This window comes from Haemaphysalis longicornis, unplaced genomic scaffold (genome assembly GCF_048455015.1).
Source record: "Haemaphysalis longicornis isolate Haplotype H1 unplaced genomic scaffold, Haemaphysalis longicornis Haplotype H1 scaffold_6, whole genome shotgun sequence".
NCBI classification, from domain to species: domain Eukaryota; kingdom Metazoa; phylum Arthropoda; class Arachnida; order Ixodida; family Ixodidae; genus Haemaphysalis; species Haemaphysalis longicornis.
This window is the reverse complement of record NW_027526407.1, coordinates 59741158-59759135: the sequence shown is the minus strand read 5'-3', so window position 1 is coordinate 59759135 and position 17978 is coordinate 59741158. Positions and strand designations below refer to the sequence as shown.

Genomic DNA, 17978 nt, shown 5'->3' with positions numbered 1-17978 from the left:
TCTTTTTCGGCTGATCTGGTAACGTTCAGTTCTGCGATCTTCCTCTTTAAGCTTGAGGCCCACTTTAAGTGAGCGTTATTGTTAGCATCCTAGCTGTTTTTAAGAATGCAGTTGTGTTGAGCAGAACAAGTTGCTGAGCGAACTGATTTGTGTTGTGGCTTTGTCCGCGAGACGAAGTTTTCCACTTCTGCAACTCGTGTTCTGGCTTTAAAATGGGCTACATGAAAGCCCGACAGGAAGGGCGACAAGACGGGCACATGCTCAGAAATGGCAGATAACAGCGGTAGATTTACCTGGAGTTTTCCCGCACGTCCGTAAAGAAATGCGAAATAGTGAAATGATCGTCAAAATGTTTCACAGAACAGTTGCTGTACAAAAACGTTTTCATTTCTTAACGAGAACCCGCAGACTTCACGGACGCCTCCATTTGTGCAAGAAACGCCTTCATGAATTGATGGTTGATAACGCCGTGAGTCTTGTCCAGGATGCAGTTCCTAAGCGCTAACCACATGGAGCGATTTTGCAAGCGATTCGGGGAGCGACGCGACTAGCGACGAACTATTTTTCGCCTCGGACCAAATCGCTCACCGAATCGCTTCAATAAAAAGCGAAAAAAGTGGCCGCGCAAAAAAAAAAAAAAATGGCGCGTTTGAAATGACGCAGAAAGGCTCCAGCCGCGCAAGAAAAAAAATTACGCGTTCGAAACGACGCGAAACAGCTCCACCAGCATACGAAAATAAAGCAAACACAAAAAAGAACAGAACTCCCGCTGGCGCAGTTTCAGGCAGGAGGAGCGCGAGCACTGCGAAGGCGGGAAATTTGAAATGCATTGGGTGGCAGCAGCGAGCGGATAACGGCGCGGCAGCCCATTATGGCGAATCACTGCTCCGCACTTCCGACAGCTTCCGCATTGAGTGGAACGGCTTTAATTTTTTTGTTTTGCCAATCTCGGCCAATCTCCCAAGTGCTTGGCTTTAACAAAGGTTGCCGGAGACACTGGGCGGTCCCCGCGAAAGCTCGGCGGTTTCTCGGTATTTTTAAAGGAGCCATGAAGAGAAAACACAAGTTTGGTTCATTCAAAAGATTGTCTCGTTAGAATCATACTGACACCACTTTTAACGTAAACTTCGCTTAAATAAGCTACATAATTAGGAAAAACGGGAATGGTCATGCGACCCACCAGCTCATTTCCCGCAACAGAACCTATGTCGTCACATGGGCTAAGCTCTGCGATTGGCGGAGGCTGGCAGAAGCAGACGCAAATTAGGTAGAACTTACAAACTAGACGAACGAGCGATTTGCGCTTAAATTTAGGGCACATTCTTTACAAAGCAATAAGAATGATGCGACAAACCGTGGAAGTTACGAAAGCACATGTAAACATAGAAGTACTGATGCGTTCTGCTGTTCGTACTGCGCACAGCATGCCTGGTTTCGCTGCACAGCACTACGGGGCTTGGGGTTGTCTCAGACGACACTGGCCGATTGACGCAAGCAACGGTGTCTTACGTGACCCCATTTGTCGAGCGAGCACTGTTTCAGGGAACGAATATTTTCTCCCAGAACAAAAACAAGCCAGGTTTAAATGCGGGCAAAAACAAACCAAACGCTTGCCACGGTATGGTGGCGCCATCTAGGCTACGGAACGTAAATAAACGCGGGAACAAACCAACACCGCTGTATAGGGCGGAGACAACCTTCGAACGGTCCCGTGCCGCCGCAATTGGGCCAACGGGCTCAACGCGTTATTCTTTTCGTTTCCCACGAGACCTAGCAACGCGAAACAGACAATATGATTCAAACTTCTTCAGTAAACCGCGTTCCGGCGGTAATTTTAGCGCGGTTTTGACACAATGACTTGCTTCGGCGGCGAGCGAGCAACCAAAAATGGCGGCGCCAGCGTATACGTGTCTCTACCCTGTACGGCGGATGCGTGAATGAAGGTATTCTAGGCTGCAGAGCGGTCGGTTCCTGTGATGTCACTTGGGGCCACGAAAACGCACGATTGAGCGGGAAAATCAAAATTTTAACCTAAATTGTTTAATTTCTCAGTGAATAAAGCACCGTTTGTATCCGGACAAGCGCTGGGGGCACTATAAAACACGAAATCTTTAGAATAAAACCAACTTGCATTTTCTCTTCATGGCTCCTTTAACTACGGATTACGATTTTCTGAACAGCTCCGCTGCTCAAAAAACAGTGGTAGAGAGAGAAGGACTTTTAGATGCGGAGCATCTCATGCTCGGGGCTGTGTCCCTCCCTCCCTTGTCCGCACTCCACTGCGCATGCGCGTCTCTTCAGCCCCGTCAGCGTTTGGGCTGACGTCAGCGGAGTCCACTATAAAAAGAAATAGTTAGGCGGCGCCCGGTTTCGATCCCACGACTCTCTGGCCGCAACGGGAGGAACGTGGCGCTCTTCCCACTGCGCTACAAACCGAGACGGGAGCATGTGCTACGAGCGCGCCTTATGTCCTTCACTCAATCACACTACGTCAAGAAGCTACTGATACAACGAAGGCGCGCGAAGCTGAACGTCGACGGAAACGACGAACTGAAAACTAATGGGAACTTCAGTCCACCCCATGGCGTCTTCGCATGCTACTCAGCGTTCCCCCACGGGAAGATGGTTTAATTTTTTTATGTTATGCCCTTAGTATTGGAAACTCGGCTTGGGCATCGTTGTGTTCCCTCCCTTGCATTCACTGTTTCGCGAAAATCCTGATGGAACAGTGCGGGAACAATTCTGCAAGAACACGTGATGCAAATTCTAAGCAAGTGTAGCGTTTTATACTTCCAGACAAAGGCTTTAACTATAACCAGGATTACCCTGAGAATCTGACAAGCAAGTACCCGTGTACAAGTGGCGTGCTGCCTCTCCTTCTGAAATGCCGGAAGTTGGAGTTCTCTGTGAGAGTTGTGGGGATCGTTCCATGCATATTCAAAGGCTGGCACTTTGCTTGAACTCCCTCAGAAGACTAAATAACCAATTAACTGCGACGGTGGCGAAGTGATTTTCACGCGTGAAGTAACGACGTCGACTCCCATCCAGGGGCTTTAGCTTTAGCGGATAAATTCTCAGCTACGTTGTTGGATTCCTTAGCGCACGATACGAGACACCTCATTACTTCGGGAGTCAGCAAAAGTGACGCCGTGTCGTAGGACACAAATTCTTATGCTCCTTGTAATGGGGGTGTTAATCTCCTTGACCTGGAACTTTTTGTCTCAAAGGCTTTGGCGGGCTTGGTACAAATTCCCGCCCACAATCGCGCGTACCTGCAGTTTCAACGTCATTTGCAAGGCTATTAGGCCGGGTTCAGACTGTTGCCGCAACTGTCGTAATTACTTTAAAGAATGACGTCATTTCACGTCTCAGCCAACCGAACTGCGTGACATGCCGTTTTTTACGTCCATGATTCCGTCGGTAGTCTGAACATAGCCTTACCTGCTTTGCATACGTAGTCAGAGCCCTTGGGAGGCAAATGTCGATGAATGTGGTGGAAGGGCGGCAACCGACGCTTGTGCTTGTGACGGCCGTGCCTCGGAAGTTACAAGAATTCCTAAGGTAACTTCGAAGCAGCTATGCGATGTGAGGTGTACGTTGCAGTGGAAAAAGGGCGTCTTCATTTTAAGGGTCTTTTTTATCTTTGGTGCAAGAGGAAACCACATAGGACAAATTGAAGCAGTTTTCGGTTCGAGGTGAAGCTAGAGGACAACCCTCGGGCGCGCCATATTTATCTAATCTACGAGGTAATTTAAATAAATTTCCTAACACAAGAATTTAGCTTCGGAGGTAATGCGCTACGTTTACAAATTACAACAGGGAAGAACTGCTCAGAACAACGTACATGCCGGCATTTAGTTTAAATCACATGTGGCCTTATCGCTTTCGGTATCCTGCTGCGAGAAATCTCAGCATGAAAGACTTTTTAGGCCCCTCGAACCGCAAAGGCGGTTCTGTGCGTCTCTTAGAGACTCTGGACTATACGCCAGCTGGTGACTGCCTTTCTCGCTATAGTTGTTTTGTTTTTTTTTTCGTATATGTGCGTGTTCGCCATGATGGTTTTCCTTTCTTTATTGTTATATATATTCGTTTTGGATTTTAACCCTCATTACATGCTCACCAACCATCTGAAGTAGCAAGCCCTGCATATTATGCGAGGCTGACCTCTTCGGTCTTTAGACTTAACAATTGTCCCTCTCTCTCACTCGGTAGCACCTCAAATTTGCTACAACGTGCCTTGAATATACAGTTGGGCCGTGGCCAGATGGGCAGCTTCAATGTTCAAATACCTCCACCCCCACCTCCCGCCATTTCTCTTGTCCCAGATAAAAGTAAATACAATCGAGAAGGGGAGAGAGAGAGAGAGAGAGAGAGAGAGAGAGAGAGAGAGAGAGACTATTAAAATTTTTCAGTTATGGGCGGGGCGAGGAGCCATAACCCCCCGCCCCCTCTCAAGAGAAGCAAACTTTTGTTCTATGACCCTGATTATGTACTGTATGGCAGACTTGTTCTCTGGTTTTTTTTTTCTTTTAATCCAAAGCATATTTTGGCCACATGCTTTTCTGGCCTCCTATCAAAGGTGCTCTCGAATACGTCATGACAGCTGTGATAAATTCTAGTTCACTTTAGCTGTGATCATACTTATTGCACTAAAAAAAAAAAACGAAAGGCGCTTGAGAACTCGTTGCATACATTCTCTGGGATACAAGATCGGAGTAGATTTCTGCCTTCAGTGTAATTTTGTTCTCTGGCGATGATTGTTTCACTATATTTTTTTGTCCTTTAATGGTCTTCTCACCGCGTTGGTGAAAATTGATGCCAACAGCAACAGCAAAAAAATAATAATAATAATAAGCCGTCGTGTTATTGCGAGAAAGTCTTTTCACTGTTTTTTCATCTTTTTCGTGCGCCATCCTTGGCCCCCCTCCTTTGTGCCCGTCTATTTTTCGTGGAGATCGTGCGAACGATTTGGCGAAAGGTCGCATGTCAACAACCTCAGCGCGACCAGGAACTTGGCGCCCTCTATCGGTCGTGTTACAAAACAGCGGGAGCCGGCGTTACGTTCGATTCACGCGCCGTTGACCTTGTTTTTCTCCGGTTGTGTGACGTCACGTGTAGCGCCCACAGTTTGAACTGTTTTACGCACCCGTGGGCGTGCGAATCGAACGCAGCAGCGCCTCGTCTCGGAACCGGATTCGCCCACCACGCCGGGCGCCAGCCAATGGGCGCCGCGCGCGCCGCCGTTGCTTCGGGGAGACTTTGGCGGGGTTAGGCCTAGGATCGTCAGCGTCGGGTGCCCGGATTTTGTCGCCAGCGCCGAGAAAAAGCGTTCATGCAGCGGCATCGCGACGCCGCACAGTTCTTCGTTTCTTGTTTTTCGTAGGGGAGCGAGGGGGTGATCGGGGGCCTATCTGTTCGCGCGGCGGTGTCGACTCGCAGCGGCGGCAGCAGCGATCGAGCGCGTCGCCCTTTTTTCGCGGGCGCCCATGGAACAGACTGGGAAGCGCACTGACAAGAAACGCACGCACAAAGACGGCACGCCGGCCGAGCCTGAGGAGTTCATCGTCGAGCGGATCATCGACCGTCGCGTTCGCCAAGGAAAGGTAGAGTTCCTGCTCAAGTGGAAAGGCTACGGCGAGAGCGAGAACACCTGGGAACCCGAGGAGAACCTCGACTGCCCGGGCCTGATTGCGCAGTTTGAAGAGAAGCGGAAGCAGAAGGCCGACTCACAGCCGCCGCCGCCGCAGCCCACCAAGATGAAGGACGACAGCGAAGGGCCCAACCGTAAGAAGAAGAAGCAGGAAGGCGGAGGCGACTCCAAACCACGTGGCTTCGACCGCGGGCTGGACCCTGATCGAATCATCGGCGCGACCGACTCGTCCGGCGAGCTGATGTTCCTCATCAAGTGGAAAGACTGTGACGAAGCCGACATCGTGCCCGCCCGTATCGCCAACGTTCGCTGCCCGCAGGTGGTGATCCGCTTCTACGAAGAGCGCCTGACCTGGGATACGTGCGTCGGCCGCGACGAGGACGAAAAAACGGCCAAGGCTTAACGACGTGGTGGTGTTGGTGCCGCTGCCTCTCGGGAGCCCTGACGGCGTCTCTTCCGAACACTCCCATCGGCCATGTTTTTTTTTTTTTTTTAAATCGTCTGCTCAAACGGACTTTCTTTCTTCCTTTTTCATTTCCTACGTGAATTGACGGCCGAGGCCGCCCTGTGAAGTATGGTTTCCGCGACGCTCTAAATGAACTGGCGTGTTCTGTTGTAATCGGGATGTGCGGTTTTGTTTGTGAGTGTGTCGGCGCGGAGCCCGGTCTTTGTTGTGCGCGCTCGGTGACGTATGTTTCGAAACGGTTCGGACCAGCGCGGATGAATCACGGCATGCTGCTTCTTTCAATACTGTTTTGTACCTGTCATGCGGAAATTTTTATGCAAAACACCATTCGCCATCTTTTTTTTTTTTTTTTTCTCTGGTTTATTAGTGTTCTCTTTGGAATGTGGCGATGTAAACACGCTCTGGTTCCGCAGGCGCCAAGTAAAAACTGACGTAGGAATGTGTTCTGTTCTATTGTAGTTTGATCTGTTAGTTTTTGTCGGCGTTGGGAGTATTATTATTTTTTTAATCTACAACGGCAGCCAGCGGGAGTGTGTATTGTATAAAAGGTTAATTAAAGAAAAATTTCCTGGAAAACTTTCGTTACTGTGAGTGGTATTTATTGTGAATGCCGGCTGTCGGCACGAATTTCACCGTGGTTTTGGCCGGGCTTTACCGAACACTTGTTTGATCATGTCCGATAGCACTTGATAAGACCTTATTAAAACTACTGTTCACCAAAACAATAGGCAGTTTTAGCATATCGTTACCGTGTTTGCGGGAGTCGACTGCGCAGCGCGAGAGTTATCGCGAACGGTAACTTCCCGGCACAGGCTTCACTGTCGCCAGCGGCTTCCGGTAACACGGTAACGCAAACGCGGTAACGATATGCTAAACTGCCTAATGAGAGCCTAAACATGGCATCAGTCTAAAAGATAGGTATAATGTCAGCAGTGTTTACACTCGCCGGTAAAAAAATTGTGTTTTAAGCCTTTGTTGAAAGGAGTATTGTTGGTGCATGCTCATAAAATTAATCACATCATCATTGTGTACTTCTGGGTGCAAGCCAGTCCCATTCGAAAGCCCTTTGAATTGGAACAGCTGTCATGGTAGGGGGAACTGGAATTTTTCAAGCTTGCAGGGAAAGTTTCTCAAAGTTATAGTCTAGTTCAGGTAGCGTGAAAAATAGCGTAAAAGGTGCCAGGTGTGGTACTGTTTCACACAGCGGGTGTCGAGAATTTGCATTTAAGCTAAGAAAGCTCAGTTGTCCAAATATTTTCATGACACAGAGGTGTATATGCTATGTCCACTGTGTGAAGAGTTCTTAAACTTTACTGAGTATGAATATGCGCCTATATGATTGCTCTAATCACGAATGATGCAAATTTCATGTTGCTAAGACCCTGTGTTTTCAGCAAACATGGCAACTACGTACTGTAAAAAATGTGCCTGGATGCGAACGTGGGGAGTGTTGCTTGTAGCGTTAAACAGAGCAAGGTAGAAAATCTGCACTATCAGCTTAGGATGAATCCAGGGTCCATTCTGTATGCACATGTGATCTTTGTTCAATTGGCACGAAGACGTTTGTAAAGACGAGATGATGGTGGACAAGTGCCATGTAATTTTTTTTGCTCCTGCTAAAAAGAGAAGTCAACGTGAGTTACCTGAACTTTCAGCCTTAACTGTAGCTTCTTATGTGGCTTGACGCACATGATACTTTGCAAGGATAGCTAGCGCAAGCACAAGCAACTCGCCAACTATTTCAACATGTCAGTCACTTTTCGGGACAACCCCTCAAGGCCGCACACGTGACCTGGCAAAAATGAAAATCTCTCTCACTTGCGTGGCAACCTTATTGTCTTTTAGGGTGATTAATGAGCGGCGCGCTATCGCTTCCCCCATCGAAGCTATTGCATTTAATAGGACAGTCACACTTGAAGAAGTAGAGCTTCTTTAATTGTTTACTAGCTTGAAGTTAGGCATTCCAAGTGGAAAACCTACTTGTGCTTGGAGACTCTAGACTGAATTTCGTCTATGGGGCTTGCTTGTCCAATGGGTGTCCGAGAGCCACTTTATCTGGTGGCTCGGGGCAAGCTGACCTCATTGTTCAATTGTACTTTGCTCTTGGTGACTATGAACTGAAAATGCAGCTGTTATTGTGTCCCATAGCTTCAGAAATTAGGGAAAATGTATTAATTTCTCTAATATCTTTTTAATGAAAGAAAATTCTGCAGACCTATTAGTGTTTGCCCTTAGTTGGCATTGCACTAAAAAACTCGACCAATTATCACAGACTCATTAAGGGGGGACAGGGCAAGTGAAACTATTTTTATTATTTGTGAACCAAATCTAATAAAATTAGGTTCATTTATGTATTTAACTATCCTAATAACAAAAGTGAAACCAGTTACCAGACTCATTACCTTCTCAAAGTTTTCCAGGATTAATTAACTAATAAGGCAAGAACTCAACAAGGTTTTTATGTCAGTGTATTAAAGAAGGTCTGTTTTGTGCAGGGATGCTGTTAGATCATTCGTTTATGATTATTATTATTTTCATCCATAAAGAAAGAGGAGTTTCACTTTCTTTTTGACATAAAACTATTTCTGATTTGAGAACGGTGAAACTTTTCTTGTTCTTTTTTACACCTAAAGGATATAATGCAGCAATTTAATAGCGTCCTTGCACAGAATAGACATTCCTGGTCACACTGACATAAACATTTTGTTGACCTCTTGCCTAATTAATTATGCTGAAAGCAACTCTCTGGTAATTAGTCTTGTAACTTAGAAAGGTACCATTAAATGGATTTCAGTTTTGTTGTTATAATGGTTAGTTTCTAAAATGCTCCTAATTTGATTAAATTTGGTCCATAAATAAAAAAGTCATTTTACTTGCCACATCCCTTCTAAAGGATCTCCAAGACTGCATTGGCATCCGACCACTTCCCTTGCGAACTTGAGGCTTGGACTGATGCACATCCCTTGCTGTGGCTTCAAAATCTCACTACGAAGCGTTTCTCGCTTATCCCTCACGCGCTGTGCCAACAGTGCTTTGCACACTTCAGTTATCAAGTTTGCTTGCTTTAGCAGCAGCGTCAGCCACCGGTTGCTCCTTTTGTTGTCAGCCATAGTCTCGTTCTTGTTCCTTCCTTTCGGCTGGCTGCAGACTCAGTTGTGTGTTGCATACAAGCGGCGATGGCAGAGGCAGGTTGGTAGCCGCACTTCGACTTGACGTCTTCTTAGCAACGTCAGTAGCGTAACCACATGCTCTCTCATTTTTTTGACTCTGGGGGTGGATCAATGGTGGAAATGTTTGCCAACATGCCGAGTCTGGGATTTGCACCCGAACGGATGAGGATAGTTGTGGGTTATGCGCGTGTTGGTCAGTTGAAAGGATGACATGCTGAGCGCAGCTCACCTTGTGCCAAGTAGATGGAGGGCAAGAGTCTGTAAGAATCGCCTACGTCGCCCCCTGCCTTCCCCGTCAAAAGGCAGATCAGGGAAGCCTTGATTGTCTCATCTGTGAGGCTTGTTAAACAGGCGCTCGGATTCCCGATTTCTACTTCCACAGAATGATTCCTGGCCCCGGGAGTTAACAACCTCGATGAACTGATCGAAGCTCACCGCCAGGCTCAAATCGATCGTCTGGCCGGCACTAAAACAGGCGGGCTACCCATAGCTAAGGTGGGAGGTATCTACATCGCCCCTTTACCTCCAGGCGTTACCCCGTCTTCCGTGAAGAAAGATGCCGCGCTCGGGCCAGAGCCCTTCACCAAACATACAGCACTCCACCTGTGACCTACTATGTCAGCGCTGCAGCATGTGCCTACAAACCTGCCATGATCACTGTAGTAGCCCCCTGTAGACCATACCCTTCTACAACACCGTGGACAGTGATGAGGCAGCCATTGCCTTGGCCATTGCGACCACACCTGCCACAGTCTTCATAAGTGACTCCAGGACTGCCCTTTATGAGTTTGCCATCACTGCCCGCGTTGCTCAGACCTTTCTACCTGATTGTTACAGAAGCATCCGTCCCTGTCGGGTAATGAGCTAGCGCACAAGGTTGTCTGAGGGCTGAGTTTCCTGGAGGTTTAACATTATCAAGAAAAAGTATACATACATTGAGGGCAGCGCAGCAAGATGCAGGCGATTCATGATGCCAACCTTGACATATACAAGTACTTTTTCTTGACGGTGTGAAACCTCAAAGCTTGACGTTAGGCCTATCGTTCTGTGTTTATTATTCAAGACGGTAGTCTTTCTTGGGCTACTTGAACGGGGAAACATTGGTCTATCTGTCTGTCGGTCTGTCACTTGATTCAGCCAGCCGGCCAAAGTTGAACAGATGCTGCGCAAGTCTTACATACCCACAGCCAAATCTAAACGTCTAAGTCCGGTGGCAGTGTTCATAGTTGTCAACATTGTTGAACAACAACAGGACATTACACAAATATAAGGCAACAAATCAACACACAAGTGATATTTGAAGTGTTCCTTTGTGGATGTTTGATTTTTGCGGTAGCGAATGAAATACTATGTCCACTGTAGAAAAAAATAAAAGCACACCGTTGCCTGCTATCGCCGGCGCCACTATAACTTCTGGTGGAATTTTAAGAAACCAAACGGCAGCAGCAACGAAAGGTTCCACTGGATAGGTTCTACGTTCCGCTTGGAACGCACGTTAAGTAAGGAAATGTGGTTCTCTTAACCTTGAAACAGGGCGCCTCGATTCACGCGCGCCTCCGCCTTGCGGCAGCACTGGCACCGAACAGGCCTGGAACAGTGGAAGGCGGTAAATTTAAATTTAAATCCTCATTTAAATTTAAATATAAATTTAATTGACTTGAGCAAACCTCTAGTGTTATCTTGAGAGGAATGAGATGAGAGAAGAACAGCATGAGAGGTGAGTGGGAAAGCAGGAATGTCGACGAAAAACAATCGCCTTTCGTGGACATTTGCAGCGGAAAGAGCAGATACACGGCCAATTTTTACTTGAGGTGGCCTTCACGTTGAGCCTTGTGACGTGCTAACCAACGTACTTGTATGTCAAGCTGCGGGTACTAGTCGACTACTTTAGACCTCAAAGCATGATGTTAGGTCTAGCGTTCTATGTTTATTCTTATTGTTACGGAACCTTCAAGTTCAGTCTTATGACCGGAACGTACTACTAGGTCAATCTACAGGTACCCATTGACTACATTACACCTCAAAGCATGATGTTGGACCTAATTTCATGCCATCGAATGCACTGGTACTCTCCCCCTTGGCTGGGCATCAACTATTGTGCAAGGAAGTTATAAACTGGAAAATGTGGGAGTCTTCTTGCGATAGGCTGTACAAAAAGGGTCTTTGTGAATTTCTCACAATACTAGTAAAGGTGATGGGACTTTCACACTACACTAGTGGGACTTGCTGAACGTGAGCTTTTGGACGGAAATGGCCATGTCAAAAAGTAGGCACTTGCGCAACACATTGTGCCTGCTTCCGCTTCTGTTGCACCATTGCGGCACAGTGGGAAGATCCCTCAAAATGGCATGACCCTCCCAAAACATTGGACGTGTTAGATGCAACGTCCGACGATATGCACTGGTCACTGAGTTTAGAACTGGCGTTTGGTGGTAAAAAACTTCTTCAAGTGTTCGGGTAAGGCTTGTGTAGAACGACTTGGGGAGTTCCAGGAGTCGACTAACTGAAAAATCTTCCCTAGCAAGTCAACTTTGAACGAAAAGAACTGCCCAGCAAGAACGGACAGAATTGAACACGACCCTCAACAAGCGTTGGTTGTGTGTCGTGTTTGTGTTTCTTTTCATCCGTTGTTTCATTTTTTATTTTCTGCGCCATATTTCGTTCAGTGACGACTAGTACCCGATATAGTGTTATCCAAACTCCTCAAGTTTCTTTGCTAGCGAGTCTGCATTTTCGTTTTATCGAAGGTGTGGGGATGTTTACCTAGCTGTAAGCAAGAATTTGTCCATACTTCACAACGGCATAACCAATTCAAGTACGACCAACTCCTAAAAACGTCAGGAGTGGGACAGTGACTAAGACCACAGTTCCATTCCCCATAAAAGACAGCAGGGTGTTTTCATTAACCTTCTGGCTGCACTGAGTGTACACTTAGTACGGCAGGGCTAATGCACATGCTACTACACTGGCTACACACTAGTGCGGCCAGTGTAAGTGAAAAAATAGCCCTAGTGACGGGTTCGTCCCTTCCCAGCCGAAAAAAAAACATTGGAAGTCCTGTTGGACTCGTCCAAAACACCAGCAAACCAATTGAAACCAACTGCACCTCCAAATAGTCCAATGGTGTTTTCGACGGGTCCAATTGGACTTCCAAGCTTAAGCTTAAGCTTCTTCACGCTGTAGTAAAAGGCGAAATGGCGAGCCAAGACCCTCGTGTGTGCATGAATAAGTGGCATAGCCAGAATATTTTTCTGGGACGTTATATGTTCCCGGGAAAAAGAATGAGAAGAAAGAGAGCCTGCTCCCCAAACAATATCGCAGTCATTTTTCTGCTTTATTAAAACTGAAGGGTTAGTTGTTTCCTTTGCTGTAATATCTACATAAAAATATATGTGCACACGGAACATCCGTAAAGAAAAAAAAACTCAAATGTAGCAGAACGTTCTTGAATAATTACTGGAGCACAAAAGTAAGAACTACTTGGTATTCAATTCGAAACTGTCGAGTGAGGAGAAAGGATGCTATTCAAGTAGTATGACCGCAGGTGTGCATAAAACTTCTGCGAGCTCCTCTACAAGCTGAAGCTGAACTTTATGTAAAGTTGTCTCGTTACCTCTGCATCTTCTTGCACAAAAAGTAAAAAATAAGAAAGGAGGTTCTCTGCTTCTATTCAGGCTACACATTCAGCCAAAGCTGCCGCTAGTCAACGGAAATATGCAAAGGGACAGTTTCTAGACAGACTGCAATGATCGGTAAATGTTAGAAGTGCACACCCCAGCAACTGCTCTTGCGACATCCTTGTGTAAACAGCATGGGCAAAAAAAAAAGGCCGAGAAGAAGGGGGGCGGTAAAAAAATTTTGGGGTGCTCTGACACTGAAACACCCCCCTGGCTACACCCGTGGTGTAAATACATTTACCATACCCGGTACGACAGGGCTAGTGTATATGATGCTACACTGACTGCACTGGCACTGCACTAGAGCTGTGAAAAGAATGAGGTCGTCCCCTTCTGCATGTTGTAGTAAAGAGCAAATTGGTACACTAGGACCCTTGTGCGTACATGAATACACTTACCACGCCTAATACGGCAGGGCTCAGTGTATATGACACTGCACTAGAGCTGCACTTGTGCAAGTAGCAAAGAGCAAATTGGTGCACTAGGACCCTTGTGCGTACATGAATACACTTACCGTGCCTAATACGGCAGGGCTCAGTGTAGACACTGCACTGGAGCTGCACTTGTGCAAGGAAAAACAAAAATTTACCATTCCTTCCCGAAGAATGTTGACAGAAGTGTGAAAGCTAAATGTGCATCCAACCGTCGCTGTCAAACCTTCAAGCACCGAAATCGCAAACAAAAAATGAGCCCATGGGACGATTTTTCACGCATTAAGTAAATGCATCTACGAACAATCGAAGTGCATACCAATACGTAGTTGATGAGATAAAGGTATACCACTGTACTCCTCCTTCACGATCGATGCGTGTATTGGCTTGTCTAGAAGTGTTCCTTTACCGCGATTTTCAAGTGACCGTTTTGTCACAATGGAATCCCGGTTTCACACGCGCAGTCTGTTTAGAAGTCTTATCAGAACTTTTCATTCAACCAACCAGTCAATTGGGGAAATGCATTAATTTTTTTACAGTACACGACTGTTTCCACTAAGAAAGATTTCTCTGTAAAATGGCTCTACTGATGGGGTCACCGCTTCATGGTATTTTAGCCGAAAATGAAAGCGCGAGGGTGACTGTGCTACCACTTCTCGTGTACGCACAAATACAGTTTGCAGTACCGTGTGTTTTCCTGTGCAAACACGCTTATTGCCTTTCTCAGTTTCTCATGGCTTGCAAGTAGGAAAACAAAGAAATATAAACCATACGTGTAATCTGGCTCGGTTGTGACGAAAGAAATGAATTGCTTGCCCTTTAAGTAATGAAAACCCAGGGGGAAAATAGTATTTTTTTTTCTAGCTGGATTATTGAACCAGCAATTTCTTGAAATATTTCTAGCTAGAAATATTGAAATAGCTAGAAATATTTCTAGCTTGAAATTCAGTTTCTAGCTCATTTCAGGCTCGATTGAGATTTTGTTCGGGCTGGCTTCCAGCTAGCATTTGTCAGTCCAACTGGAAGAAAAAAAAACCTGCATGCTGGAAATAATCGTCTCTAGCTTGACTAAGAATATTTCTAGTTAGAAGCTGTAGATTCCAGCTAGAATCTAGAAATCTAGTCAGAAATGAAGCTGGAAATTATGATTTCTCGATATAAGTGCTCTTTCCATTCCTATGTTCCTATGGTTCCTATGGTTCCTCTGGTTCATTTGAATATTGGGAAAGAGAGCTTCCCGAGTACTCTGCCTTCTCTTTTAAATGTGTTTGAGTGGGCTGATTTTGATATATACCATACAAGTGTTCGAAGTATTAACTGTGTTCCACGTGTACCAAATTATGTGGTTAACCTTTTTTTGTGCGCCTTTCGTTTGCTTTCTTGCTTGCTTATTTTTGTGCACCCATTGAGCATAACAGTTGTTACCTGCAATGCAAAGCAATGTAATATTGTAAGCTTTTTATTATTTATTTTTCTCGTTTTCTTTGTTATACGGTCAAACAATACTTCGTATTAGAACAGTAATTTAGTTCGTTATATCCAATGTTCGTTGCAACAGTAGAGCTAAAAATCAGTTCAAACCACTCACTAATCTGGCTCCTGCAAAAATCCTGGATACAGAAACGCATTATTTTCATCTCCGAACCTACTGTAAGCAACATAACCCTTATCTTTGTCCTTGTGGCATTTCAAGCTCAATGAACCAGAACATGAACGGGGAAATTACAACAGAACAAAGTTCGTTTGACGAAACAGGCCTGCGTTCTGATTTTTTCGAGGAAAAATGTGATCTTTGTCTGGTGGCTACTGACAGCATGGAGCAGGATGAAGTTCTCCACAGTGTGCATGAACAAAGGGGCCTTTTCTACTTCTGCAGTTCCAGACACCAGGAGTTTTTCCAAGTGGGCTGAGAAGGCCTACTGGCCAAATATTTCTTCGTTATATCCGATAGTGCGCGTGGATCTCACTATTCACTTCCGTTATAAAAGAATAAGAGTCATGGAAATGAAGTGCAACCAACCAAAGTTTGTATATTGTTTGCTGTAGCTGATAATTTGATATATCAGTGCTCGATATAGCGAGGTTCAAGTGTAATTGTGTTCGTTTGTGTTCGTTTCGTTGTGACACCACTGTTGAGCAGAAAAAGGGTCGTGGCCTCGTCAAACTGTCTACGACCGCTTTTTTCCACCGTTCCTTTTTGTGTGACTGTAGTTATGGAAGAGAAGTAAAGTTTCATTATTATTTTTTGTTACAGGGGTTCGAGCCACGGGGCACGGTGTTGGCGCAGCGCCTGGTTGCTTGGAAGAACCTCCAGGCTGCGTCGACCTGGGGTGGAATGCTCTCCATGTACCCAGAGCCCCAGGGTCTCACCACCAGGCCAAGGCAGGTGACGGCGGTACCGGAAGTCTCTGACGGTGGCACCGTTGTGTCACCTTCACCACCCGCATCGCAGCCCCTTAGTGGTGGTGTGGGTGACGGCAAGGAGGTGAGGATTAGAGTGCTCAGGTGTTGTCGCATTTACTGAGTTTAAGGGGTCATGAAGACAAAATGCAAATTAGTTTATTTTAGAGAACTAACCACTGGTAGAAGGAAGTAAAAAGTTAAGCCGTTCCACTCAATGTGAAAGCTGTCGGAAGTGCAGAGCAGTGATTCTTCATAATGGGCTGTAGCATCGTAGCATGGGCTGTAGCATGGAGGACTAAAAATAGAGGTATTAGTGCATTAACTGATCGTTAGCATCCAAGCAACAGGCATCCAAGGAAAACTAGAGGCACCACTACAACTGCCCATTCATATTGTTTCTTGGCTTTGTTTAGGTCAGTGACTGCAAAACGCGCGAACATGATCCTGTGCATCGTAGAAGAATAGCTGGCAAGTGGCAAAGGAGTCGCCGCTGCTTCATCGTTTTTTTTAATATCTCCATTACTTATCTAAAGTTTGCACTAACTATGGCCTTATTGGGGCTAAACAGTTTATTGAATGGAACAAATGTATTTTGTCTTCATGGCCACTTTAATTCTTCGCAGCAAAGGAAAACATTTGGGGCTCTTCGATTATCAGTCCAGAGCTCACTGCAGACGGTCGGAGACGCAGTCCGGCGTTCGTTTGTCACATGTATTTTGTATGTATTCTTGGGGTGATGAGAGACCTTGAATTACCCGCAAACTGTCCATGGTAAATGTGAGATTTATGATCGAAGAGCATCATTGTCGCAGTTACGAAATTTGTGCTCAATTTATTAGCCACAAAAAAAAAAAGAGAGATGCAGTGAGCTAAAGTTTGTCTCATTCTCCACAACTCTTTGGAAAGGGGAAACGCAGGTTTTGTGAGCACTCATCAGATGCTTTGAAAGTTGGGCTGGTTGGCCAAGCGCCGTGACCGTTCTTCTCTAGTTTTTTTTAAATTTTTATCTTGTGAACTCTTTATTGCTTTTGCAGACTTCTAAAGTCAAAAACTTGCAGCGATACTTTTTTTCGTAAATTTTTATTTCCGGATTACGACGGCATTGAGCTTGCCGGCTTAAGAGTAGAAAAACAAAATGTCGGGGACCTTTTCGCGTGCTTTCATATTCTGTACAGGGAAATTAGCATCGCAGGTGGTTGGTGGCAACTCCAGAAATACACGACTGGGCATCATAAAAGACGTGAAAACTGTAAAAATGGGGACTATTTATTGTTGCATTAAAAATTCCGTTCACAATGTTCTGCATTCCCAACTTGTCTTTCAGCACTCCTTTGAACCTGATATTGATGTAATGCCTCTTTGCACTAGGGGTATGAGTCTGCCCGTGGAAATCGTTTGCACCAAAACACACAAAAAAAAAAGTGAGGAAAGGGACGCAAACACAATGTAGCAGTAAACATTTAATAAGTATCGCCAGAGGAAGCCGCAGTGCTTTAGCCGTATATGCATGTAAGCAGACTTGAGGAATTTTATGCAAAGTGTATACGACATCAACCATTTCTCGTTTGGCACGGTCTCTTTTACAGCAGACGACGCCAGCGCCCAATGCAAGTCAGCCTGAGGTACTTCCAGCAGACGATGAGGAGGGTTCGTATGGACGGCTCGTCCAAAGTCCGCCAGCGTCCAAGGGTCGCAAGCGCAAAAAGGACCCCCAGGATGCCCGGTCCGAGCCGGGAAAGCCACGCCGAAGGCCTGGCAAGATTTGGAGAAGCCAGGGGGACACACTTTCGAGGAACCGAGGGGAAAACCGTCACTACTTCTGCAGCGACCCCTGTAAGAACCCTGACTTGCTTCACTAGTGATTTATTGTTACATACCATTGAAATTGGTTTAAAGGGAAGCTGAAGCGCTTTCCAAAAAAATTGAGTTAGATTAACAGTTATATAGTTTCTTGCGCGCTGATTCCGAATATCACATTGAAATTTATCGTACATGAGTCCAAGTGGCATTTATCTTGCAAAAAGCGCGGCCCCGTTTGAAAGACGCGCGCTTTTCGTCTTTTGACGCCCCTGATTGGTTGCGCCCGTCATGACGTCAAAGGAGGACACCATTCGGCCGCGCGGGTTGTCGGACGCATTGCGAACGATCGCACGGTTGCCTTTGCGGCAATTTAGCTTGCAG

At 45.9% G+C, this 17978-nt stretch overlaps 1 protein-coding gene and 1 pseudogene across 2 annotated transcripts in view; both read left to right on the top strand.

The window, feature by feature from the left end:
- Window positions 1-17978, top strand: part of Disp (RND transporter family member dispatched) — a 260112-nt gene that overhangs the window by 207118 nt on the left and 35016 nt on the right. Inside the window, exons 5-6 of one of the 2 annotated variants that reach the window (XM_077674488.1) lie at window positions 15649-15879; window positions 17387-17630. In XM_077674488.1, coding sequence (XP_077530614.1) covers window positions 15649-15879; window positions 17387-17630 — 475 coding nt within the window. Of the gene's footprint in view, window positions 1-15648; window positions 15880-17383; window positions 17631-17978 lie in introns of both variants that reach the window. The other variant, XM_077674487.1, reaches the window with a different exon arrangement.
- Window positions 5236-6692, top strand: LOC144142773 (chromobox protein homolog 1 pseudogene; annotated as a pseudogene).